Source organism: Oncorhynchus masou, chromosome 6 (genome assembly GCF_036934945.1).
Source record: "Oncorhynchus masou masou isolate Uvic2021 chromosome 6, UVic_Omas_1.1, whole genome shotgun sequence".
NCBI lineage: Eukaryota > Metazoa > Chordata > Actinopteri > Salmoniformes > Salmonidae > Oncorhynchus > Oncorhynchus masou.
In genome coordinates this window covers 24,601,746-24,629,053 of record NC_088217.1, presented here as the reverse complement: position 1 = coordinate 24,629,053, position 27,308 = coordinate 24,601,746, and the positions used below count along the sequence as shown (strand labels likewise).

Here is a 27,308-nt window from a genome sequence, read left to right as displayed (position 1 = left end):
GGGTTGAAGAAGGAGGTTGTCCAGGGTTATATGAAGAGGAAGCTGTCCAGGGTTAAATAAATAGGAAGCTGTCCAGGGTTATATGAATAGGAAGCTGTCCAGGGTTATATGAAGAGGAGGTTGTCCAGGATAGTATGAAGAGGAAGCTGTCCAGGGTTAAATAAATAGGAAACTGTCCAGGGTTATATGAAGAGGAGGTTGTCCAGGGTTATATGAAGAGGAGGTTGTCCAGGATAGTATGAAGAGGAAGCTGTCCAGGGTTAAATAAATAGGAAACTGTCCAGGGTTATATGAAGAGGAGGTTGTCCAGGGTTATATGAAGAGGAAGCTGTCCAGGGTTATATGAAGAGGAAGCTGTCCAGGGTTATATGAAGAGGAAGCTGTCCAGGGTTATATGAAGAGGAAGCTGTCCAGGGTTATATGAAGAGGAAGCTGTCCAGGGTTATATGAAGAGGAAGCTGTCCAGGGTTATATGAAGAGGAAGTTCAGGATTATATGAAGAGGAAGGTGTCCAGGATTATCTGAAGAGGAAACTGTCCAGGATTATCTGAAGAGGAAGCTGTCCAGGATTATATGAAGAGGAAGTTGTCCAGGGTTATATGAAGAGGAAGCTGTCCAGGGTTATATGAAGAGGAAGCTGTCCAGGGTTATATGAAGAGGAAGCTGTCCAGGGTTATATGAAGAGGAAGCTGTGGACGGTGGGACAGGAGCAAGAGTCTAGTCTCCCAACACGTCTCCACACACCACGACACCTGGGGTTCCCCACTGCCTGCCACTGCAGAGACTGCCTGCCACTGAGAGAGGGGGGAGGGAGAGATAGATCAAATCTGAGAGAGAGAAGGGGGGAGGGGGTGGGAGTTGGAGAGAGAGAGAGAAACAACTGCTGTTTACTAGACAGTTTTTATCAGGCACTCGTCTAGACTAAGCCTGCCACCTAGTGGCTGAAATCTGACTCTCCAAACAAGAAACACAATATTGGGTTAGTATGTAAACATTATTTAAATATTTACTACATATCTATAGACTCTCCTCTCCTTGTGTGCCCAGCCTGTCCTACCTCTCCTCCTCCTCACTGTCTCCAGTACAGTGTCTCTGCCCGGCAGCGAGGGCAGGAGGCTGGCACTCCATACACACCTGGTGGCCCTCCTTCAGGTACTGCATCCAGCGGGTGTGTGGCCCCACACTACGCTGGCACCAAGGGGTCAGGGAGGTCAGCTGGAACTGCACACAGTGCCTGGATATGCATACACACACACAAACACACAGGCACGCATGCATAAACAAAAGCATATATAGACGTCACATTCACATTTTTTATTTAACCTTTATTTAACTAGGCAAGTCAGTTAAGAACACATTCTTATGTACAATGACGGCCTAGGAACAGTGGGTTAACTGCCTTGTTCAGGGGCAGAACAACAGTTTTTTAACTTGTCAGCTCAGGGATTTGATCTGGCAACCTTTCGGTTACTGGCCCAACGCTCTAACCACTAGGCTACCTGCCGCACATAAACACGGGTTAGATATCATATTTCTCTGAAGATAACAGGAATACCATGGAAGAACACAAACACATAAACCGGGCCTCTCACCCTGTGACATCATCATCATTGTTAACAGGAATGTCTCTCTTCTTCCTGGCGTTGCCATAGCCACCGGTAGTGATGAGAGCCAGTACTGCAAAGACAACAACATCCATAATAACAACAGATTTAGTTCCCTTCCACACACAATATGTTTTTTTATTTAGACTATACTTAACCAGGTAGTATCACAGAGGTCAGAAGACTTCTTTCCCAAGGGAGACCTGGGAAGGTAAGCTTTATTTGAAGACAGGAATATTTGACATAGACAATATGCCATTAACGGCATATGGGTAAGGTCCTAACCAAAGTGAGATGCAACCTACGGCTATATGTTTGGCTGTGGTACTTACCCAGTGATTTGCTGCACTGCCGTTGGTGGTCCCAGTACTCTGCACAGCCGGCATGCTCCTCTACGTGTGGACAGGGTTCCCCCTCCTGCAGGACCTGCCTGCTCCTCATCCGAACTGTGGCCCTGCAGGGCACAGCACAGCCAGACCATGCACTCCACTCACTCACCACACAGGACACCTCTAGGAAGGAGGACAGGACTGGGTGAGGACATATCAGGGAGGAAATGAAAGCAAATACAAGCATGACTCTATAGTTGTGTCCTCTACCATGTTTGCTACTGAAAAAGCATGTCGTCAAAGTGAGACAGATTAAGTATATTGGTATACAGTCCATCTATAAGCAATACATATATGAATTACAAACCAATCATATGTCTGACACAGAAATGAAAAACCCACTTCCAGGAGAAACTCAATTACCTTTGGCCCAAACTGGGTTTTAAAATCACCATATGTATCCAGTGAAGTTAAAAACAGATAACAGGCTACTGTTGTGTTGTTGAAATTGACACAATTTGGGCAACATATAATTTGTCAAGCATCTTACCTGGGCAGGCTAGTTCATAATCATAACAGCAGTCCAGGGTAGAGGTACTAGCCTGGTCGCAATAGCAGGTCCCATACGAACGGTCAGCTCTCCATCCCTTACTGATGCACAACGGGTCACGGCCGTGCAGCAGAAACCAGCCTCCTCACACCCTGCATCCAAAAAACGACCAAGACAACCATCAGCCCGACACAATAATAGATCCAGCGGCCGGTAACAGTATACCTGGCTATGGCACAGAGGAGTAGCCTAGCTTCTGTGCCACTTGGCACCGAAGCCAACACCTGTAAAATCTCAGAGAGCTGTTCGTTCACACGCTCAAATTGAGAGAGTTTCTGATGTAATTTATCTCTGTAATTCGATTTTTAGAAAATATAGATCATTCAGAAATGTTTTTGACACCAAGTTTGTTCAGCCAAATATCCCCATGAATTCAAATGTCAAATTGGTATTCTTGCTCAGACAAACCACCCTGGCAGACTGTTGCTGTACCCTCTACTTCTGTGCGCTGGGTCGAAGTGTCATCGGGCAATCATGCTGCAATCTCTGGCCTCTTCAATGGCCTATATCTACCCCATGTCTCTCTCACTCTCTCTCTTAAAGGGACATCGTTTCTCTAACCACAATGCTCCCTACAAGGAAGCTCATTACCCACCTGCACAGACGTCAATTCAACGTCTATTCCATGTTGTTTCAGCATAATTTCATTGAAATTATGTGGAAATAACATTGATTCAAACAGTGTGTGTCCAGTCGGTAGTCTATTAAATACATGAAAACAGTACAGCTGTGAATCACAGGCTTCTTAATCATATTTGTCCTTATTTCCATGAGATCCTGCATGGCTCCTAATTACAAATAACATGGCAATTAAGCAGACTACTCTGTACTATATTGTAATAATTGCATGGTATGTGGGTGTGCATTTAAAATTGTATATGATCGTGGTACATGCCTAAGAGCAGCTTTACTTAGGTCTACTGCATATATCCATGAGGTTTATGTTATGCTCAGTAGCCTAAAGTGACAGTATGCGTAGCAGGGGCCACACTTCCATGGTTAAATAAATGGGAGGCCTGAATAGTTTGTTTGCTTTGCACAGCCCATCCTTTCTACCCATTGGCTTAAGCTGTCAGTTGTCCTGGCTGTTTGTTCCTCAACATGTGAAAGGAGTGGATTAATCAAATTCCTATGGCCAGGGCCATTCATGCAGAAACAAAATACTGTGAACAATGTGGCAGCACAGGGCTTCCACTCGGATACACATTTCCCAGCTACTTACTGACTGACTGAGTGTGTGTGTGTGGGGGGGGCATATTCCCAAGCATTGACCTGACTGCAGTACCTCTCTCTCCACACACATACCTACAGTGTGAGGGGCCCTGTCCTGGTGTACACTGGGAGTTCTGAAGAACCTATTCATTTACCACTCTAATAAACCCCTAGTCATCTCAAACTGTCGCAGACAGTCCAAAGACACAGACCATATTCACAGCGCAATCAAATGTTACTTTGGTAGTTTCCCCAGGTCATCAGATAAGTGTCACATATAGTAAACTCATTCAATGATTCAGAATGATCAGTTCATAATTGTAGTCTATTTGTTGAAAGATTTGTGTTATATATTAACTTCTCTCTGAGTGGCATATTATACATAGCAGCAATAACTCTGCCTCGTTCTCTCTCAAACTCCTTCTGTTCCTCTCTTTTTGTCTCTGTATCAAGCAGGCCGAGGACAAACTCAATACACTTTAAAATGACTAAAACCAAATCGAAACTGTGTAGGAATGTTAATGGACCTTCTTCATCCCTACATGTGTCCCACTTGCTAATAAAAAATAGAAGCTAGACAGTCAGGGAGCACAACAAATTACAGAAACGATGGATAGGGGATCATTATTGCAAAATTTGACGGCAAAGAAATATTTCCAAAAATTGGTGCGGCCCTCTGGATTTCGTTGAAGACCAAATGCGGCTCTAGGGGCAAAATGAGTTTGACACCCCTGGTCTACATCATAAATAAAACAATGTCACACAAGACATTCTGCACTTTACAAATGGCTACTGCTTCACTATTACAAATTGTAAATATAAAATGTACAACATTTCAAAAATAGAATATTACAATGTGTGGGTGTGTGTAGAGTTTGTATGTTAGAGTGTGTGTGTCTCTCTTCACAGTCCACGTTGTGCTGTGAGGTGTAATTTCCATGTAATTTTAACCTGATTTAACAGCTAGCTTGAGTTACCTGATGTGGAAGAGAGTTTTATGTAGTCATGGCTCCATGTAGTACTGTACATTTCCCGGGGTCTGTTCTGAACTTAGGGACTGTGAAGAGACCCCTGGTGGTATGTGTTGTGGGGTATGTATGGGTGACTGGGCTGTGTGTTAGCTGTTTGAACAGACAGTTTGGTGCTTTGAACACATCAATACTTCTCACAAATACAAGTAGTGATGCAGTCAAGCTCTCCTCTACATTGAGCCAGGAGAGATTGATGTGTACATTTAAGGGCCAGCCATGTGCTCTATTCTGGGCCAACAGTAATTTGCCTATGTCGTTCTTTGCAGAGCTTGAGAATATAACTGGGCAGTAGTCCAGGTGTGATAAAATTAAGGCATGTAGGACTTGTTTGGATGATCGTGATGTCAAGAAAGCAGAGCATTTCCCCATTTTAGCAACCATTGCATCAATATATTTTGACCATGTCAGTTTACAATCTAGGTTTAAACCAAGCAATTTAGTCTCCTCAACTTGTCAAAAGTTTAATTGACAATGATGCTGGCTCCACCAAGTCTTCATGCATTGGGCAACTGAGAAATATTGTTATGCTTTTATTGTTGATATCTGGTAATGTGCAACCAAACTGTCACACCCTGACCATAGTTTACTTTGTATGTTTCTATGTTTTGGTTGGTCAGGGTGTGATTTAGACCAAGCAATTTAGTCTCCTCAACTTGTCAAAAGTTTAATTGACAATGATGCTGGCTCCACCAAGTCTTCATGCATTGGGCAACTGAGAAATATTGTTATGCTTTTATTGTTGATCTCTGGTAATGTGCAACCAAACTGTCACACCCTGACCATAGTTTACTTTGTATGTTTCTATGTTTGGTTGGTCAGGGTGTGATCTGAGTGGGCATTCTATGTTGGATGTCTTGTTTGTCTATTTCTATGTCTGGCCTGATATGGTTCTCAATCAGAGGCAGGTGTTAGTCATTGTCTCTGATTGGGAACCAAATTTAGGTAGCCTGGGTTTCACTGTGTGTTTGTGGGTGATTGTTCCTCTCTCTGTGTTTTGCACCAGATAGGACTGTTTTAGGTTTTCGCACGTTTGTTGTTTTGTTAGTTTATCCGTGTTCAGTTTCTTTATTAAAGTAAAATTACTAACAACCACGTTGCGTTTTGGTCCGCTCCTCCTTCTACAGACGAAAGCCGTGACACAAACACTGGGCCGGTAGATACCATGCAATCTCTACCGACTCTCTATGATTTTAAAAACAGAGCAGGTTTGCTAGCTTATTTGTCCTATTTAGCTACCTTGCTGTTGCTAGCTAATTTGTCCTGGGATATAAACATTGAGTTATTTTACCTGAAATGCACAAGGTCCTCTACTCTGACAATTAATCCACACAAGCGGCCAACCGAATCATTTCTAGTCATCTCTCCTCCTTCCAGGCTTTTTCATCTTTGAACTTATATGGTGATTGTCATCTACACTTTCATAGTATTACCACGACAACCGGCAAAACATTTCATCTTTCAATCACCCATGTGGGTATAACCAATGAGGAGATAGCACATGGGTACCTGCTTCTATAAACCAATGAGGAGATGGGAGAGGCAGGACTTGCAGCGCGATCTACGTCAGAAATAGAAAGGAGTTCTATTTTAGCCCTTGGCAACACAGATGCTCTTTGGCGCGCACGAGCAGTGTGTGTGCAATAATTGAATAACATGGATTTGTAAAATGTATTTTGCGACGCCCGCGCACGCGACGTGTCCAGTCTGGTCAACATGTACGAAACAAATGCACAGGATTGATCAGGAAGTCCAAATCAGATGACTATTTAAATGCAGTCACAGAGAACCTAATCAAATCAGTTTCTAATGTATCCTCTGGCCTTCCTGACCATTTAATGATGGATTCTAATGAAGTGAAGGATAAAGCCAATATTGTAGGGGTTTTTAACAAGCACTTCATATCTGCTGGTTAAGTTTTGATAATGGTGGGGCCCAGGCCTCTAATGTAAACTCTGTTACAGTCAACTATCTCCTGTACACTCAGCCCTCTCCTGTACTCCCTGTTCACCCACGACTGCATGGCCATGCACGTCTCCAACTCAATCATCAAGTTTGCAGACGACACAACAGTGGTAGGCTTGATTACCAACAACAACGAGACGGCCTACAGGGAGGAGGTGAGGGCCCTCGGAGTGTCGTGTCAGGAAAATAACCTCACACTCAATGTCAACAAAGCAAAGGAGATGACCGTGGACTTCAGGAAACATTGATGGGACAAGTTTGGTTGGATGACAAGTTGTCCTTTAAAGTTCATGTGGATAATCTTGTGACAAAGCTTAAATTGAAATTTTATTTTCGTAATAAGGTTTGCTTCCCGCTTATGGCTAGAAAGAAGCTTGTTCAGGCCACTTTTCTCTCTGATTATTCTCTCTGATTATGGTGACTTGTTGTATATGCATGCAACCTCTTCCGTCTTACAGAAACTGGACTCTGTATATCATGCATCCTTCCGCTTCATTACAAATGCCAAGTCACTCACCCACCATTGCACATTGTACCAAATGGACCTCACTTTATATGCGCAGAAAGATACATTTGTATGCGTTCATCTACAAACCCTTTTGGGTAAACTCTCTCTTTACCTCTGATCTCCTTCACCACCAGCAGTTACCATACCTGGTCACAAGGTGGTTTCTACTTAAAGTCCCCAAGACATTCACAGTATTAGGCAAAGCTGCCTTCTCTTCTTGTGCACCAGACGCATTGAATAATCTACAATCCATGCTTTACTAGATATGTTAGTGCCACTGAATTAATTTCAAATATTGATGTTAGACTCTGTTACAGAGGAGTGTAAACGTTTTGTTTTAGGCTGGATCACGTTGTTGTATTGTTGTATGTTTTATTTATGTAATGTATTTATTGTTGCTGCCTTCTTTACCAGGTCTCCCTTGAAAAATTGACTCTGGGTCTCAGTGGGCTTTTCCTGGTTAAATAAAGGGTAAATAACTACAATTTGTTACAAGATTTAAATGAGGTTAAGGGTTTAGAGAGTGATTTGTACCAAATTCAATGCTTTTAATGTTTATATATTTAGGACTATCATATTGCTAGACACCAATTCTGAAACTGACTGCAGCTCTTTGTTAAGGGTTGCAGTGATTTCACTTGCTGTGGTAGATGATGTGTATAATGTTGAGTCATCAGCATACATAGACACACAGGCTTTACTCAAAGCTAATGGTAGGTCATCAGTAAAAATAGGAAACAGTAAAGGACCAAGACAGCTACCTTGAGTTATACCACACTCGACCTGAGAGACTCCCATTAAAGAATGTTCTGTTGGAGAGGTAGCTCTCAATCCGCGATATGCCAAAGGATGTAAAGCCATGACACATATGTTTTTTCAACAGCAGACTACTGAAGCACTAAAGTCTAACAAAACAGCTCCCACAATCTTATCAATTTCTTTCAGCCAATCATCAATCATGTGTGTGTCAGTGCCGTACATGTTAGGTGCCCTTCGTTATAAGCGTGCTGAAAGTCTGTTGTTAAAATGTTTACTGTGAAATAGCATTGTATCTGTTCAAAAAATGTTTTACCTAACTTTTACTAATGGCCAGGAGCAACCAGATTGGCTGGCTGTTTGAACCAGAAAATAGTGCTTTGCTATTCTTGGTTAATGGAATGACTTGTGCTTCCCTCCAGGCCTGAGAGCACACACTTTCATGTAGGCTTAGATTAAAGAGATGGCAAATAGGAGTGGCAATATAGTCCGCTACCATCCTCAGTCATTTTCTATCCAAGTTGTCAGTATCAGGTGGTTTGTCATTATTGATAGACAACAATAATCAGAGTAGGACTTCTGATCCAGCATTGCCTTTTATATCATAATGAATATGGGCCAGATGTATACTGTAAGTTTGTCAGCAGTCCTTTAAGGGCACATCTCACCTCATTTAAAGACGGACAAGTACTGTACATGTATATTGACTAGCCTATTTGGTAATATACTAAACACACACTCTCATATTTACATTTTGCGTTATACAGTATGATCATAGGTTTTAATGTTGTGAGTCAGGATAAGAACTATCAACACTCAAACCAAAATCAAGATAACTGCTATAAAGGGAAACATAGGACTGCTAGCTAACGGTGTGATTGGATTATCCCCACAGGCAGCAATACTGTAATGATCAAACGCTAACTCAGGCTTTAGGGCCTAGCCTGCTATGTGGGCAGGACTTGGCTGGCTGGCACACCATCAGGCAGCACTATGTGCCAACAAGGCAGCCTGAGCCTTAGATCCAAAGTATTGCTGGACTTGGGGCAATTGGAAGCTTTGATGAGATATTTTCACAGTTTCCAAGTCTGAACAGATGTCAGGCCATGCCAGCCACTCTGTAGTAGTAATATAAAGTTGACCTGGTTCCAGGACTGTAAGCAAAAGTTTGTCTGTTAATTATAATTTCTCTGACTGGTCAGCCAGGTGTTGTTCAATGTGTTTAATTCAGACATGATCCTTCACTTTTATCCAACCACACCCCGATGAAGGCTCTTTAGCAGAAACATTGGTGAAATAAATAAACACCAAGTAGAAATGAGTGTCACCTTTTTCTTTTCTAACAACCAAAGAAGCAACCACACCCAAATTATAGAACATTGTGCTGTTCCTATAGAAATAGAATGAGTAATTGTAGTAATTTTATCTCAGATGGCTGCTCCCCTCCCATAACACTGCAAAGGAATGACCTTAAATAGCCTTTAGTCTTTACATTGATTGCATAACCCTGATTCACATGCATGTGTGTGTGTCTTGTATTTCCCTTTGTTCAGTAACTTTGATGCGTGCCTGTGACATTGAATGAATTCAAAGGGGCTGAATAATTTTGCACGCCCATTTTGTCAGTTTTTGATTTGTTAAAAAAGTTTGAAATATCCAATAAATGTCGTTCCACTTCATGATTGTGTCCCACTTGTTGTTGATTCTTCACAAAAAAATACAGTTTTATATCTTTATGTTTGAAGCCTGAAATGTGGCAAAAGGTCGCAAAGTTCAAGGGGGCCGAATACTTTCGCAAGGCACTGTATGTAGAGCAGCCTAGAAGTAGGTAAATGGTGATATATTCCCAGTCTTCTCTGGTGATGAAGAACTGTAGGCTATGGCGTAGGCCACGGTGGGTAGCGAGCTCTTTCCACACAGTGTGTGGTATTGTCTTCAAAGCGCTCTGCGCTCACAGTGAGTGGGCCAAATCGGACATACATGTAAAAAGAACAGCCACAGACGGAAACCTCAAGGTGCTGCTTAAACGTCTGTCTTGTGCCAACTTGGGGCTCATGTACGAAGGACTTATTAATAAATTTGACCTACTGTACGAGTGCTTACAGAAAAGTAACACCACTATTGCATATGCATAGACTGTATGTAGTGCGCGGAAGCATCTAGTGGTGGCTGTTTAACAGTCTGATGGCCTAAGAATAGAAGCTGTTCATCAGTCTCTCAGTCCCAGCTTTGGTGCACCTTTGGTGAACAGGCTGTGACTCGGGTGGCTGACGTCCTTGGTGATCTTCTTGGCCTTCCTGGGAGGGCTTAGGGCCTCACCCTGGGAAGCAAGCACCAGTCAATCAGAAATAGTTTTTCCCCACAAAACAACTTTATTACAGATATAAATACTCCTCAGTTTCATCAGCTGTCCGGGTGGCTAGTCTCAGATGGTCCTGCAGGTGAAGAAGCCTGATGTGGAGGTTGTGGGCTGGCGTAGTTACATATGGTCTGCGATTGCGAGGCCGGTTGGGCGTACTGCCAAATTCTCTAAAACGATATTGGAAGCGGCTTATGGCAGAGAAACGAACATTCAATTCTCTGGTGGACATACCTGCAGTCAGCATGCCAATTTCACACTCCCTCAAAACTTGAGACATCTGTGGCATTGTGTTGTGTGACAAAACAGCACATTTTATTGTCCCCAGCACAAGATGCACCTGTGTAATGACCATGCTGTTTCATCAGCTTCTTGATATGCCACATCTGTCAGGTGGATGTATTATTTTGGCAAATGAGAAATACTCACGAGCAGGGATGTAAACAAGTTTGTGCACACAATTTGAGCTAAATAAGCTTTTGTGCGTATATATCGTTTCTGAAATCTTTTCTTTCAGCTCATGAAACATTGGACCAACACTTCACATGTTGTGTTTATATTTTTGTTCAGTATAGTTCAGTTACCTTCACTTTCTTGGGACCAGGAACGATTTTATACATCTTGAAGCCAGTTGGGCCAACAGACTTGGAATGGGTAGTGAGAGGGTTGAATTATGTCCGTAAACACTCCAGCCTGCTGGTCTGCGCATCCTTATCTCACCACAGAGATTTTTTATGTAAAATAAAACAATATTTTAAACAAATGTTATTTTGTCAAGTTCCTCCAACCTCATTTAACAATAGGTTTTGTGATATCATTTTTAAAAAACTATCCTCGACACAAAAAAAATCTTGTGACGGCCTAATTACATGACAAACTATGGTTGGCAATTGATTATTTTCAGATGGGGAAAACCCCTGGTCTCAATGAAATTCCAAGAGATACAGTGCATTCGGAATGTATTCAGACCCTTTGACTTTTTCCACATTCTGTTTTGCTACAGCCTTATTCTAAAATGGATAGATTTTTTTCCCCACTCATGAATCTACACACAATACCCCATAATGACAAAGCAAAATTTGGCAAATTTATCAAATTAAATTAAAACTCAAATATCATATTTACATAAGTACTCAGACCCTTTAATCAGTACTTTGTTGAAACACCTTTGGCAGCGATTACAGCCTCGAGTCTTCTTGAGTATGACGCTAAAAGCTTGACAAACTTGCATTTGGGGAGTTTCTCCCATTCTTCTCCGCAGATCCTCTCAAGCTCTGTCAGATTGGATGGGGAGCGTCATTGCACAGCTATTTTCAGGTCTCTCCAGAGATGTTCAGAGACTTGTCCAGAAGCCACTCCTGTGTTGTCTTGGCTGTGTCCTTAGGGTCGTTTTCCTGTTGGAATGTGAACCTTCGCCCCAGTATGAGGTCCTGAGCTCTCTGGAGCAGGTTTTCATCAAGGATCTCTCTGTACTTTTCTCCTTTCATCTTTCCCTCGATACTGACTAGTCTCCCAGTTCCTGCTGCTGACAAACATCACCACAGCATGATGCTGCCACCACCACGCTTCACCAAAGGGATGGTGCCAGGTTCACTCCAGACGTAACACTTGGAATTCAGGTCAAATAATTACATTTTGTTTTCATCAGAACAGAGAATCTTGTTGCTCCCTAGGTGTCTTTTGGCAACCTCCAAGCAGGCTGCCATGTGACTTTTACTGAGGAGCACCTTCCGTCTGGCCACTACCATAAAGGCCTGATTGGTGGAGTGGTGCAGAGATGGTTGTCTTTCTAGAAGGTTCTCCCATTTCCACAGAGGAACTCTGGAGCTCTGTCAGAGTGACCATCGGGTTCTTGGTCACCTCCCTGACCAACGCCCTTCTCCCCCGATTCCTCAGTTTGGCCGGGCTATGAAGAGTCTTGGTGGTGCCAAACTTCTTCCATTTAAGAATGATGGAAGGTGTATCATCGGAAGCAGTGTATATATAGCAGTGCATGGTAACATTTATATACACATATATAACAGGTCTTCCATGGCTGTTTCAGTGAGTAGGCCAAAGTAAGCTGAACGAAGCCTATGATAGTAAGCTTGTGGGTGTTCGTTCCGAGCTTGTTTGACCGTGCTAACCAGTGAGCTATCGTGTTTGCGAGTCGCAGAACCACTGATTTCTAATTTCAACGCTGTGGCAAGTTTAGCGTAGTCATTTAGCACGTGTTGCTGTTGTAGACGAATGAACCTTGTCACATGTCTGTTCGACATTCGCTTCAACAGGTAAACCTTAGAGTACTGATTTTGGACACGTGAGTGTCGCTCTTGCTCCTTTCGGTCTCAAACATATCTGTCATGGTGTGCAGCTGTGCACTGTGGTATTGGACTGATGCCACATTTTTATGGCGATAGATCAGTGCAAAAGTGGGGAGAACCGTCACAAAGCCTGTGATTGATGGTTGATTTTGGAGAGCGTTCGCAATTTCGGCTGTTTTTTGCTAATGGTATAATTAGGGTTGATATCGCTGCTGAGGTCAGAGATCAATTATTTTATGGGTGGAGGTTCACTAATTAGCGGAGGAGTGGTGACCACCTCCTTTGATAGCTTGCACATTAGAAAAGTTTAGAAGAAAAATGTTCCTATTTTTTTTTTCAAAGTTTGGGTTTGGAATTCATTGGAAGCTGCAAAGACAAGTTTAATCTATTTATAGATGTTGATGAACCATCAGTACCATACCAGTAATGTGGAAGTTGGACGTGAATGAATTTGCAAAAGCAAATTGAATTAATTAATAATTTCCAATGATTAATCCTACATGGGTATGCTATCTAGGTATTAAACTTTAATTAACCTGAGAAGTTTCTTCATCTAGGTTAATATGAGAAGTTTAAAAGTGTTGAAGAACATTAAGTTATGTTCGACAATTTAACTTATTAAATTGAATGAGACGATAATGTCAGGATTTGGCCAGGGTTGTTCCGGGTTTTGGTCACTAGATGCCCCCATTGTGCTTTTTGACCTCATGTTTTTTCCCTTGTTCCCCATTATTATATGCACCTGTGCCTCGTTTCCCCTGATGGTATTTAAACCCTTAGTTTCCCTCAGTTCTGTGCTCTGTGTTTGTATGTTAGCACCCAGCCCTCGTGTTCTGTGTATTCTTGTCAATTCCGGTGGATGCTCTTGTGGAATTCTGTTTTTGTTTTTGAGTATCTCTTGAGGCTTTTTTGTGCTATTCCTACCACCTTTTGGATTTGCCATTTTTTGTATTGAAGGACTTCTCCTTTTTACTTTATTAAATACACCGTCTTAAGTACTGCTGTGTCTGCCTCATCTTCTGGGTTCTGCTGACTATTCGTGGCTCAGTTGGTTAAGTGACTGTTTCTCACTCCGGAGACCCAGGTTCGTAACCGGGTCCTGACAGATAATCCATACAATCTCCATTGATTGGATATCATAAGTGTAAACAGTAGATCAAATGTTGCGAAAATTCAACACTCTGGTACACTTCTCCCTAAGACCGAAGTCACGTGGGATTACCGCTGGGGCAGGGCTTCTGTCAGTACTGGATTACTGAATGGTTTTGCAAAAACCAAATTTGACTGATTGATCAATTTAATGATAAATCAGACCTGTATAGGCTATTTGGGAATTAAACTTTAATTAACCTGAGAAGTTGCTTCATCTAGGTTAGTATCAATAGCAGTCAATATTAATCGTCACCTTAATTCAGTCTCAACGGAAAGTTGTACATTCTTGGTTATCTTCACGAACCCTGGCAATACAAAATTGGGTTTAATTATTTATTTACTAAATACCTAACTAATCACACAGAATTACACATACACATAATTAATCATAACTTGATTACAAATTACGTCATAAAGGAAAACGTCCCTAGCGAGCGGAACAGATATGACAGCTGGTTACACAAAAGAAAAGGGGCTGGGTTTGAGTGAAAGAGCGGGAAGACCGAGTAACAAAGGAAGAAGCTGTGCTATCGTAAATACAGTATCTTATGCATTCTAAATTACCTCCCATTTAGAAAAGGAAAATGCAATAAATATTTACTCTGAGCTGCGCATCAGTAGATTGGTGGAAGATGGAAGGCCGTGTTGCCAAACCGAATCTTTTGAAGAATGTCTCTGGTGGTCAATTGAATACGTTGTAGTAACGTCGTTGTGTGATAGACGGGATACTCTGTCTGTTTCTTCCTAACCCTCGTTTGCAGCTGTTGTTGCTAACTCAATGGCTAGGAGGTATCACTTCTGTAGTGAATAAAAGTTCAAAGTTCATACCATTCGCAACCAAAGCTCACGCTGATGTTGGCTTCGTTCTGTAGTTATTATCGGAACCATTCTGACATCGGACCGTCGTCCTCACATCCTCGGAACAGGAGGTTATATTGTCGTCAAGGCTTTATATAGGAAGGGAGAGGAGGGCGTGTTTGAAAAGTTTTATAACCCATATCCCTTCACAGGGGCGGGCCACTGATTGAGCAGAGCCCTAACCTTATGAAAACCCAAATCTCACATTTTAGAAGCTAAAATCACGTTTCATCCCATCACGAATAATTTCATATTCAAACATTTAAATTGAACAACAATTCCATGTGAATCCGATAACTCTGACGTGTAGACTTTCCACTGTAGAGTTTATGTCATCTTATCATTGATGAGAATGTCTCAGATGACAACCGAACTGACACCATATTCATTAAGTACCACTGCATATGTTCAATTGGTCGGATTACCAGAATATAGTTCATTTCCCCCCACCTTCTGATGTTCCCAGAATCTCTATGTTAACCAAGGGGTTTGCAAATGTAACATCAGTAGGGTAGAGAGAGGAAAAAGGGGGGGGGAGAGGTATTTATGACTGTCATAAACCTACCCCCAGGCCAACGTCATGACACATGTTCGACAGGTGCAAGATCAGATGAGAGAGACTACAGCTGCGGAGTGGGGACACTAAAGAGGGACTAAGGGAAACTTTGTTGTAGGTCAATCACAGACTGATATTGCAGCTGTAAGCCTACTTCAAACAATCATACACTGTGGTTTATAATATGGCAGAACATATGCTTACTACAGTATGTATCAGAATGTCCCTTGTAGTTGTGCAGTTAAACAGTGGGATGTTGTGAAACTTTTCAATCTGCTGCCCCCCTCAGGAATGAGGTAGAACTGTCCCTTGCATCACTGGAGCCTGAGTACAGTTTGGAGAAGACCATGAACGCCATCCCAATAAGACCAGCCCCGGTCTGCATTCCACACCTCACCTACGTGCCCATCATCTCTTGAGCGCGAGTACACACATTGATTGAAAAAAAAATGTAATGATCACCCACTCACTCGCCTTCGCCTTTCATTGGAAAGGTGCGGAGCACCTCAACATCGGTCTCTCCACGCTGTCCTGTTCTCCCAGGCTGATGTAGTGTTGAGACCCAGGTTGTGTAGGTGGTCCATCAGTTGGTCGGACCATTTGTCAACTGCCGCATATGACCTATACAGAGGCAATACAGACACAGGCATTCATCAGAACACATAGGCCTGAGGCATGATGGCTGGTGAAACCTCAGAACTAGAATAAATGTATACAGTGCCTTGCAAAAGTATTCACCACAATTGGTGTTTATCCTATTTTGTTGCATTACAACCTGTCATTTAAATGGATCTTTATTTTGATATCATGTAGTGGACATAAACAAAAAAGTCAAAATTGGTGAAGGGAAACGAAGAAAAAAAACTGAAAAGTGGTACGTGCACCTTTGCTATGAAGCCCCTAAATAAGATCTGGTGCAACCAATTAGCTTCAGAAGTCACATAATTAGTTAAATAAAGTCCACCTGTGTGCAATCTAAGTGTCACATGATCTCTGTATAAATACACCTGTTCTAAAAGGCCCCAGAGTCTGCAACACCACCAAGCAAGCTGCCGCTCCTGTTTGGAGGACATCTCCAAACAAGTCAGGGACAAAGTTGTGGAGAAGTACAGATCAGGGTTGGGTTATATAGTTTGGGCAGCGGGGTAGCCTAGTGGTTAGAGTGCTGGACTAGTAACCGGAAGGTTGTAAGTTCAAATCCTCAACCTGACAAGGTACAAATCTGTCATTCTGCCCCTGAACGGGCAGTTAACCTAGGCCATAATTGTGAAAGTAAGAATGTTCTTAACTGACTTGCCTAGTTAAAGGTAAAAAAATAAATCTGAAACTTTGAACATCCCATGGAGCGCCATTAAAACCGTGAATAGTTTTGCATGCTCATGTTTGATTTTCTTGTGTTTCACAATAGAAAATATTTTGCATCTGCAAAGTGGTAGGCATGTTTTGTAAATCAAATGATACAACCCCCCCCCCCCCCCAAACCCTAGCCCTTTGGGGTGAATACTTTCGCAAGCCACTGTCTGTACGATACAGCCAGGTTTAACCTGTGTAACTGCAACCTTCTTCCTCTTCCTGCAGGCTGTTTCCGTGGGAGTCCTCCGTGGTGACATATCAGTTCATGGGGTCAGACAAGTGCACATAGCCTTTCATTGAGAGCAAGTGGAGCTGACCAATGGGGAACCTACCCTGATTGCAGTTAACTAACTATCCCTGTAGACTTAGTCTCTACAGATAAAATCTACGGGTGGATTTTCCAGACACATAAGCCTAGTCTTGGACTATAATGATACGTTGACCATGTTTTTTTTATTCCAGATTTAATCTGTCAGGGAAACCAGGTCTGAATGGATAAAAAACACAATATGGGGAAATAAAATGACCAATGACTAATCCCAACTGTACTACTCTTATGGCTTAATGTTTTCCAGTCTGAGGTCAGCCTGCCTTTGTTACACTTATTATCAAGCTGATTTGAGAAGGCCATGGCCAACCAACCATGCCCCTCGGCTGGTTTAAAGGCAGGCTGGCACCCTAGGTCCTGTTCAGCTCGCTTTAAGAAACCCAAGTTGTGCTGGAACTACGATGGAGAGGACAATGTAAAACAAAACAAAAAACCTGAGCTAGCACAGTAAGGTTCAGTTTGGCAAGATAGTGTGAAATGGTTGTGTGAAACAGCACCAGAAGTGGTCCTGATTGCATGTGATGGAATGCCAGTAATAGTCATTGGCCAGAAATTAAGTCTTGCAGGACAGGGTGGTTGTATCATGTGTTTCAGGTCAATAATGTGTCAGCCATTTGTTTGACTTATAAACTGTGTTGATATGTGGTAAAAACATCCACTGTTAAAGTAAAGCCACTGTGTAACTGGTTGGTTGTTCACTCATTGATATCACATCTGTGTAGGGCTAGACTCGCTTTGGCAGAAACACGCCTGTTGAGAGAGACTAGTTTAGGCTTGCACTACACGTCCAGTCCAAAACGTACCCCCAAATGTACCTACCTTTATCATCTACCATTTTGTCTTGGAACATGAGGGCACATACAGTAAGAACAAATATACAACAACTGATGGTTTTGTTTTGTGCGTGATAGCATAAGTTTTACTTACATTTCATGGGGAGCAGAGAGGTGGTTTGACAACAAGGGGAGAGAGGGGGGATATCGTGCTAGGACCGTACGCAACAGACTTATACTGCCCCGACACCTCTGACAGTGGGGACAGACAAAATCACAGGACATCACACACGCTATACTTAGTCACAAAACCTTCGCAGCCCTACATGGTAATGTAGATAAACACTGTTCACTTGCGGTGGTTGTTGTTATAAAGCACTCTAGGAAAATCAACAGTGGTTCGCTAGCTGCATCCTATCCTTCTATGGGGTCCCATACTTCATAAGTAAATGCTATTGTAACAACCAGACTTGGGTTAAAAAGCTATTTTAAATAATTTCAAATACATTAGCTGGGTTTGATTATTCCATTTCCCCAGGCAAGCTCAGAGGCAAAACGGCAAACTCCGCCCATCTGGCACTCATAAAGCAAACTCTCCACGTATTTGAAAGATTTCATTTGTTTTTTAACACAGGTCTGTTAACAACCCTCCAATAATTCCAGGGTCAATGAAGACTTAAACATTTAAAAATAAGAGAAAGATCTCATTAACAGAAAAAAAGGGAAAAATAGACAAAACGCTTCTCAAAAGCTGATTTTCACAGTTATCATATTAACATTATTCCATCTTATCTCAACATATATATATTGGCTATGATGCAGCAAATTTGTTTCTATAAAGCAACAAAAAATAATGAATAATGTGCACAATTAAACAAAATCAAGGAGGAGGAAATAAATGCAATTTTTCTTCTATCAATCTTGTTTAACTGAACATTTCATACAATATGAACACTAGTGATGGTTGCCCTCAGCTTCCTGTAGAAATCTAAAACAGCCTATCAGAACAGTGTTAGTTTTCTTTTAGTGCTTCTTTCAAACAACCAATGGTGTGCGTCTGTCTAGACAGTGCCATCCAGAGTCTGTTGTCCCAGGGTGCTTGAGTTAGCCTGTTTGATGAGGAGAGAGTCACTGCCCTCCATGTCCTGTTTACCACACCTACAGAAACCCAACACAAGACAGACAAGTGTTACCAAGTCATACGGACCTAGTTCTCAGGTTGAAGAGAAACTAGGATTTCTGAATAGCTTTTGGAATGTTTTCAGAGTTTTGCAACCCTAGAAAATAAGACAAATATATTAAACTATTATTATTATTCAACCTCAATAATAGTGTTCTCTTATTGGTCCTCATCTGACCTATTAGATGCATGGTCTTACCCAGAGAGTGGTGCGTTCCCTGCCCTGTCATTGGTCTGCTGCTGGTGCTGGTCCAGCTCTGACAGAATCTTCAGGATATTCAAAGCAGCCTGTAGACAGAGGGAGGATATGGAATATTTGATGTAGCCTAGATCATCATTTCCCTATTGCTTGTGCCTGTATACAGTGCCTTGCGAAAGTATTCGGCCCTACTTGAACTTTGCGACCTTTTACCACATTTCAGGCTTCAAACATAAAGATATAAAACTGTATTTTTTTGTGAAGAATCAACAACAAGTGGGACACAATCATGAAGTGGAACGACATTTATTGGATATTTCAAACTTTTTTAACAAATCAAAAACTGAAAAATTGGGCGTGCAAAATTATTCAGCCACCTTTTGCTGCGATTACAGCTGTAAGTCGCTTGGGGTATGTCTCTATCAGTTTTGCACATCGAGAGACTGACATTTTTTCCCATTCCTCCTTGCAAAACAGCTCGAGCTCAGTGAGGTTGCATGGAGAGCATTTGTGAACAGCAGTTTTCAGTTCTTTCCACAGATTCTCGATTGGATTCAGGTCTGGACTTTGACTTGGCCATTCTAACACCTGGATATGTTTATTTTTGAACCATTCCATTGTAGATTTTGCTTTATGTTTTGGATCATTGTCTTGTTGGAAGACAAATCTCCATCCCAGTCTCAGGTCTTTTGCAGACTTCATCAGGTTTTCTTCCAGAATGGTCCTGTATTTGGCTCCATCCATCTTCCCATCAATTTTAACCATCTTCCCTGTCCCTGCTGAAGAAAAGCAGGCCCAAACCATGATGCTGCCACCACCATGTTTGACAGTGGGGATGGTGTGTTCAGGGTTATGAGCTGTGTTGCTTTTACACCAAACATAACATTTTGCATTGTTGCCAGAAAGTTCAATTTTGGTTTCATCTGACCAGAGCACCTTCTTCCACATGTTTGGTGTGTCTCCCAGGTGACTTGTGGCAAACTTTAAACAACACTTTTTATGGATATCTTTAAGAAATGGCTTTCTTCTTGCAACTCTTCCATAAAGGCCAGATTTGTGCAATATACGACTGATTGTTGTCCTATGGACAGAGTCTCCCACCTCAGCTGTAGATCTCTGCAGTTCATCCAGAGTGATCATGGGCCTCTTGGCTGCATCTCTGATCAGTCTTCTCCTTGTATGAGCTGAAAGTTTAGAGGGACGGTCAGGTCTTGGTAGATTTGCAGTGGTCTGATACTCCTTCCATTTCAATATTATCGCTTGCACAGTGCTCCTTGGGATGTTTAAAGCTTGGGAAATCTTTTTGTATCCAAATCCGGCTTTAAACTTCTTCACAACAGTATCTCGGACCTGCCTGCTGTGTTCCTTGTTCTTCATGATGCTCTCTGCGCTTTTAACGGACCTCTGAGACTATCACAGTGCAGGTGCATTTATACGGAGACTTGATTACACACAGGTGGAATGTATTTATCATCATTAGTCATTTAGGTCAACATTGGATCATTCAGAGATCCTCACTGAACTTCTGGAGAGAGTTTGCTGCACTGAAAGTAAAGGGGCTGAATTTTGCACGCCCAATTTTTCAGTTTTTGATTTGTTAAAAAAGTTTGAAATAACCAATAAATGTCGTTCCACTTCATGATTGTGTCCCACTTGTCGTTGATTCTTCATAAAAAAATACAGTTTTATATCTTTATGTTTGAAGCCTTAAATGTGGCAAAAGGTCGCAAAGTTCAAGGGGGCCGAATACTTTTGCAAGGCACTGTATGTCTGATTTAGAGCATCAGGGTCGTGTTCAGGGGGGACATGTGTAACAGGGAGGAACTTTGTGAACATGTCCAATATACTTGTTTTCTTAGCAATGCAGTGCCTTAGACCGCTACGCCTCTTGGGAGAGAAGCTTGTTTTTGCTACAGTGTGCCCTAATGAACAAGATCCTGGTCTAAACACTAACGCTCCTTCAGTGTGGTTGTGTGCGAGTCTAACCATGTCGTGACAGGACTCCACGTCCTTGCCAATGCCGTGGCTGATGAGGGGGGGCTGGGAGGAGCAGTTGATCAGCGATACAAATTCATTCTTGTTGTTTTTGGGGAAGTCTTTGTATTCCACCTGCAAGAAAAGCAACAGAGGATATTAATACAAACATTAACACTCCACAAAACATTAATATAGTTGTTTCAAAATTGGGGTCGCGACCCCAGGAACTGCAGTGGGGTTGCCCAACAACAACAAAAAGGTAGAGATTGTATGGGACAAAATGCAAACATTTTTGAGAAAGATAATTTATTACAATGTAATAATATTGAGTAAATATATTTATCAGTTTCTTATCATTTGGATAAGAGATGAAAATGTAATGAATTGAAGGTTATTTGTTGATGTAAAAATGTATGAATTTACTGATTTTATAGCTGGGGTGGGGTGGAGTAGACAGAAATTTGTGGGAGAAAATATTATGTCCCCAGATATATTTCCCCACTGAAAAAGTTTGAATACCACTGCATTAATAAAAAGTTTAATTGTGTGTGTGTGTGTGTGTATTTGTTTGTGTGCACACACACCATTGTGTCTATGACTACCTGTAGTCCCTGTACATTAGGCCAGGTAGCTGAGCAGTTTGGAGGGTCTGGTCAGGAACCCATGGGGTAGGTAGGTGTTTGTGTGTGTGTGTGTGTATGTGTGTACCTGCAGTCCCTGTACATTGGCCAGGTAGCTGAGCAGTTCAGAGGGTCTGGTCAGGGGTCCATGGGGTACTAGATGACCCACACTGTTCTGGCTCTTCAGAATGGTCTCGGCGGTCAGGGAGGCGCCAGCGTACAGCAGCTCATTGGCGATGATGGCCGTCAAGGTGGCCTTAATATAATAATAACAATGCTGTTTATTTGCATAGTGCTCATCTTGCTAATCAAAGACACCTTTACAACAAAATATTGAAGTAGTAAAAGAGATCATCACAGGACTAAAATAAACATACAAACTGTGAGGTTAAAGATAGCAGAGCTAAAATAATACCATGGCTAATTCCACTAAAACAAAGGGACACACCTTGGCAGGGTTGGCCCGGGGACCGAAGTCCTTGTTCTGGTGCCCCTTGCTAGGGCTGGCCCCTACAGCCTGGGCCACCTCGGGCACCATGAGCAGAATGCCTGCTGGGAGCTGCTGGTGGCTGAGGAAGGGCAGGCGGTAGTCCTCCTCCTTGGAACCTGAGAGATGATGGGGGAGTCGCCAGAGACATAATCATGTAAAACAGGAAGGAAGGAGAACACGGAATGAAACACCCATGTAACGTAACAGTATCCCACTTTCCAAAATACTAAATCAGTCATCCCGCATAACACTCTGGGGGAAGTTTGTGGATTACCTCTGCTCCCCAAAAGAGACAAAAGGGTTTAAGTCGAGTAAGTAAAATGTCTCATACCAAATCCAAAGAAAGTGTACTGCATAAATCAGTACATATCAAAATATGTGTAGTTTCAACCCTGCGCCTGAACCACTCACCCAGCGACTGGCTCTCTTCCACAGAGCCTGGCTCAAAGAAGGTCACTTTCCTCCCATCTCCATTTTTCTTCAGTGGAACCTTGGGTCACATGATCAACAGAAAGAATACATGGCTCAATGATCATTCAAGTCAATACAAACTATCTTTGCTATGTACTACCTGATAGATAAGCACATGAGTGGAGTCTAACTAAACCAGTGGTCTGGATGGGATGCCTCTGGTGGCTCTTGGGGACCTACTGTACCTTTTCGTCCGTTTTGAGCGCAGGTTTGTGAGGCTGCGGCTGAGGCACTTTGAAACCTAGAAGCTCCAGCATCTTCTCTGCTGCGTTCTTCTTCGCTACCTTCTTACTGGGGCCCAAGCCCTCCGCACACTGACCACACACCGTCACCTGGTGACCACAACCATGGGTCAGAATGAGAGAACCATAGACACTAGTGAGATGAGAGAACTAGCCTAGATAGGCATACACACTATGGTGCAAGCTCCACATTGCCCTCTGATAGGCTAGGTGTTATATTGCTCACACCTGTCCAATCCCCTCAGACCTACACAAGTGCACTAGGCCAAGAGCAGGTAGGGGAAGGCTATGTTCCAGGGTCTCCTGTCTCACCTGCATAACAAACTCCCTGCGTCTGGGCAGCCCCCTCTCTGTCAGCATGTTGTACTCTGGTTCCTTCTCTTTCTTAGCCTGCTGGATCTGAGCCAGTCTGCTGATGGGGTTCATGCCCTGGCCATATTCTGGACTGGTCTGCAGCTGGAGGGGGACGGAGAGAACAAGCACAAGATCAAACATTCCTATAAAAAAAAATCCAACCATGCAAAAGCTTTCCCCATCACCCCTCCTCTCCCTTCTGTTGCCCTGTAAGAATTAACAATGGCTTTCTTAGAAGCCCTTGTTCTTTTTTTATGATGTACAGTTCTTGTATTCACTGCCAGCTCGGAAGCAAATTTCCCATCTGCCCTCTATTCTCCCTGACCTCACCCCCATGGTCCTCTCACCTTAATGATGGACTTGGTCTTCTTCTTGATACGTGCTGGCTGCATCTTTTCCACACAGGGGATCAGCTGGGGCAGTCTCCTCAGTTCCTCCAGCACGGCTGTAGCTGCCAGCTTCTTAGCGATCTTCTTACTCTTGCCCTCGCCCTCACCACAGAACTCCCCCACCGCCACACGCACCATGAAGCTCTTCATGTGGGGAGGACCTGCCTCCTTCAGAACCTGTGGGAAGAGGTAAGGGAAAGACAATTAGAAAAAGACTTGGAAAGGTATATCCTCAGGGGAGAGAACATAATTAGTTCCACTATATAACTGGACTGTTAGTTGAGCAAATGCAGGACCAAAGCCTACCTCAAAGTTGACAGGCATGTTCCTCTTCAGTGCGATCTCAAACACCTGGCTGATTTCTGATTTGTTGAGGTTCTCTTCAGTGTCTTCTCCATTCATCTGAAATGAAATAGTTTGTGTCAAAACATTATATCTGCCAGCTGTGTATGTTGCAGCAGAGTGGCTATAAGATGCAGCGGAATTGCTCTGTGTGGCAGAATTGAATCAAATATGTGCCCTTCACGTTGTGAAGCAGACCGGTGTAGTGATCCATGTAGCTGGTGTTGCCCTTTGGGCAAAATACCAGAAATGTTCCCAAACTTTCATCCAACTTTTTCCAGGAATTCCAGTTGGAGTATTCACAGAAACAGAAAGGAATAAGCAGGGACTGTTCCAACCCTAGTGTTTTCTCCCCAGTTCTGACCCCAGGCAGTTCTAACCCCAGGCAGTTCTGACCCCAGGCAGTTCTGACCCCAGGCAGTTCTGACCCCAGGCAGTTCTGACCCCAGGCAGTTCTGACCCCAGGCAGTTCTGACCCCAGGCAGTTCTAACCCCAGGCAGTTCTGACCCCAGGCAGACCCCAGGCAGTTCTGACCCCAGGCAGTTCTGACCCCAGGCAGTTCTAACCCCAGGCAGTTCTGACCCCAGGCAGTTCTGACCTCAGGCAGCTGCTGCAGCAGTATGGGCTCCTTCTGCATAGTCTTCAGGGCCTTGGAGGCGGCGTCGTGTTTGGCGAGCTGCCGCGTCCGCCCCTTCCCGTGGAACTGCTGGCCCCCGATGTTCAGCTCCATGTGGTACAGCACCGGCCCCACTGGGGGAAACGGGTAGTAGTACCTGACCACACACCGAGAAGACAGGATACGCTCAGGTATAGCTTTTACTGACTGACTTACCTAATCATGCTGGCCTCCAATAAACGCCTGGGGTATTAATTGAAGTTTTACAATGAATACCCCCCCAGAAAAACAAATGGACGTACTGTTGCATGGAGCGTTGGTAAGGCCCCGGTGCCCTGATGTTGTAGTTGAAGCTGGGTGGTCTCATCCCGGGGTAAGGGTCTATGGGCTTGTACATAGGCTTCATCCCTAACTTCATACAGAGGGAATTCAGCTCCACTGTTTGCGTCATGCAGTCTACTGTGGTAGTACACACACAGATGAAACCAAAAACACAAACAGAACACATTAAAGAACAATAGGCACCAAAACTTTAATACACCTAGTGATCAAACTCAAACCCTATTTAATGTAGACTACTTAATGCCACTGACTATCAATGTTTCCCTATCATGATACTGAGCAACGTGATGACCTGTGTTGTTGCGGGTATTGTTCCTCATGCTAGGTTTGGGCATTGTGGTCTGGGCCAAGGCTGTGGCAGCTGCAGAGTGCTGGGCCTTCTTTATGCTGGTCCCCTCTGCCTCCCAGTGCTGATCCCCTAGCGATAACCTCACTGAGAAGATCTGGGAGAGTAAGGAAACAGAAGATAGAAGTAGATTGAGATACATCTTGGTTATAAGTATTAAAGAGCAGGAAGGTAGACATAAAAAGCACACTGATGACTGATCTTTCCAGGCTTGTGTTCAGTTGTCACAAAAGGCCAGAAATGGTATGGCACTATCTGAACTTGTTCAACAAGAAACATTTGTTTTTATTTTCAGTTGCAAAACCTTTTGCTACAGTGAGTGTCTCCTTATAAACACAACCTAAGTTAGCTAGTGAGTACCAGTGGCTGGGTTGTTGAGTTACCTTGGAGTGAGCTGGTCCTTGCTCACAGAGCAGCTTATACTCAGGCTGGATCTTATTGAAACGGGCTAACTCATTCACCAGACACATGGGAGTCTTCTCTTTAGGGTTTGCCATGTTAGATACTAAAAACAAACAAACAAAAACAGATAAGCCCATTGAGAGAGACACACAGACAGCTTTGACACACACTCACACACCTGTGGAGGTGGGGCTGAAGGGAGTGGCTGAGCCCAAGGGCAGGGCTGAGCTCCGGAGAGGGTGACTGGCGCTCTCAGAGGGCAGGGGACTCGAGGCACAGGGGATGCTGTACCCTGGCTGGGGCTGAGACAGCTGCTGCATGGGGCTGGCAGCAGCGCTGGACATAGGGTTACCCGGACACTGGAACATACTGGCTGGTTGGGTTTAGGTGAGTCAGGCGGTTAGCTGAGGTTGAGTTGAGGTGGGTGCTTTTCAGTGCAGCAGCGATAGACGTTTAGGGTTTATTGGATTTTGAGAGGAGTGACTGCAAAGCTCTCCCTGAAAAGAGGGTAACAAAGAGAATGGTATAGTGTTTGTTTTGGGGTAGCTTGTTAACTGCATTTTGAGATGCCACATTCGCATCACTACAACGAAGCCCACTGTCAGTGCCTTGCACAACTGGCTTTCAGGGGCCTTTGTTGATCCAGGCCAGCAGTGACAAGACGGAGCAATTAAAACGTTGCAACACCTGACAACACCTACGCATGAAATGGTTATAAGGGTGCTGTGATTTTGCATTAGACAAAACATGAATGGATTGCAATACATCCAATACAGAGAACATTCAAACGTCAATTATTTCCTTGCAATATGGCTAACATAGTCAGTATAACTTAATACCAAACTTGGTGAGAGAACACCAAGTTTGGAATTCCAGTTGGAAACTGTCGTTTGAAGGTTCTTTGTAAGGCGTGTTCCGCTCGCTACAACTTAGCTAACTAACGTTAGCTGTCTAGCAAGGCTAACTTCGTTTCATATCACATAACTTACCTACTAACGTTAGTACCCAACTACTATAATGTATTTTTTACAAAACGGTCATTGATTAATTCTGGTTGACTAGACAAATGCAGGTGGTTGCACGCTTGTTATAAGTACCGGTAGATAGTTATCGAACCTAGCCTAATATTAAGCTAGATATGTAAGTTAGCTAATTATTGAGGCGACGTCAATACATTTCACACTCATGGCGTTTTTTTATTTGAAATGTGCTTTGAAAACACAACTACAGTATAGTTATAATTTTCAATGACACGTTTGCATCCGGCATAGCAACATCTGAAGCACTAAGCTTAAAAATGAACGATCCGACGCCGCAAGCTTAGCCATCTAACGTTAGGTAACTCCTGCAGCAAATCATGTCTGGCTAGCATTTAGCTAGCGTCTAAGAGTCGTCTAATAAACCTCACCTCGTTATCTTTCTGTTCAGTTCTTAGTTATTCCATTTGGATACGTTGCTTAAGTGTTGTATTGGTTTGTTTTTGCGCCAGTTGTGTAGGGTTTCCGTGTGATTTTGGATCAAAATGTTTCTAGTGAAGAGGTGGGGGAAAGGCAGACAAGGCAAACACTAAAGAGAATGGCCCAATCTTGGCTGTCTCTTCCGGGAAATGACATCGTTCAGCTAGGAGGATGTCTGCCTGGAAA

General features: G+C 43.1%; 1 protein-coding gene and 1 pseudogene across 3 annotated transcripts; both read right to left on the bottom strand.

Annotated features, from left to right (window-relative positions):
- Nucleotides 1-673: 673 nt before the first annotated feature.
- On the bottom strand, nucleotides 674-10,991 carry LOC135541529 (somatomedin-B and thrombospondin type-1 domain-containing protein-like; annotated as a pseudogene).
- A 6,821-nt stretch (nucleotides 10,992-17,812) lies between these two features.
- On the bottom strand, nucleotides 17,813-27,266 carry LOC135541721 (double-stranded RNA-binding protein Staufen homolog 1-like). 3 transcript variants are annotated; one of them, XM_064968036.1, is made up of 16 exons: nucleotides 27,074-27,266; nucleotides 25,844-26,162; nucleotides 25,647-25,768; nucleotides 25,210-25,360; nucleotides 24,878-25,034; nucleotides 24,558-24,732; nucleotides 23,923-24,018; nucleotides 23,575-23,793; nucleotides 23,186-23,329; nucleotides 22,817-22,963; nucleotides 22,572-22,650; nucleotides 22,119-22,276; nucleotides 21,759-21,926; nucleotides 21,060-21,182; nucleotides 19,074-19,162; nucleotides 17,813-18,852 (listed from the first exon to the last, which is right to left on the bottom strand). In XM_064968036.1, exons 2-16 carry the CDS (start codon nucleotides 26,031-26,033, stop codon nucleotides 18,756-18,758), a joined length of 2,115 nt encoding a protein of 704 aa, XP_064824108.1. In that variant the 5' UTR covers nucleotides 26,034-26,162; nucleotides 27,074-27,266; the 3' UTR covers nucleotides 17,813-18,755. The 3 variants fall into 3 exon arrangements, with proteins under 3 accessions (XP_064824108.1, XP_064824110.1, XP_064824111.1); XM_064968038.1 differs by having other exon boundaries at nucleotides 24,878-25,031; XM_064968039.1 differs by lacking the exon at nucleotides 25,844-26,162 and having other exon boundaries at nucleotides 27,074-27,264.
- Nucleotides 27,267-27,308: the final 42 nt, after the last annotated feature.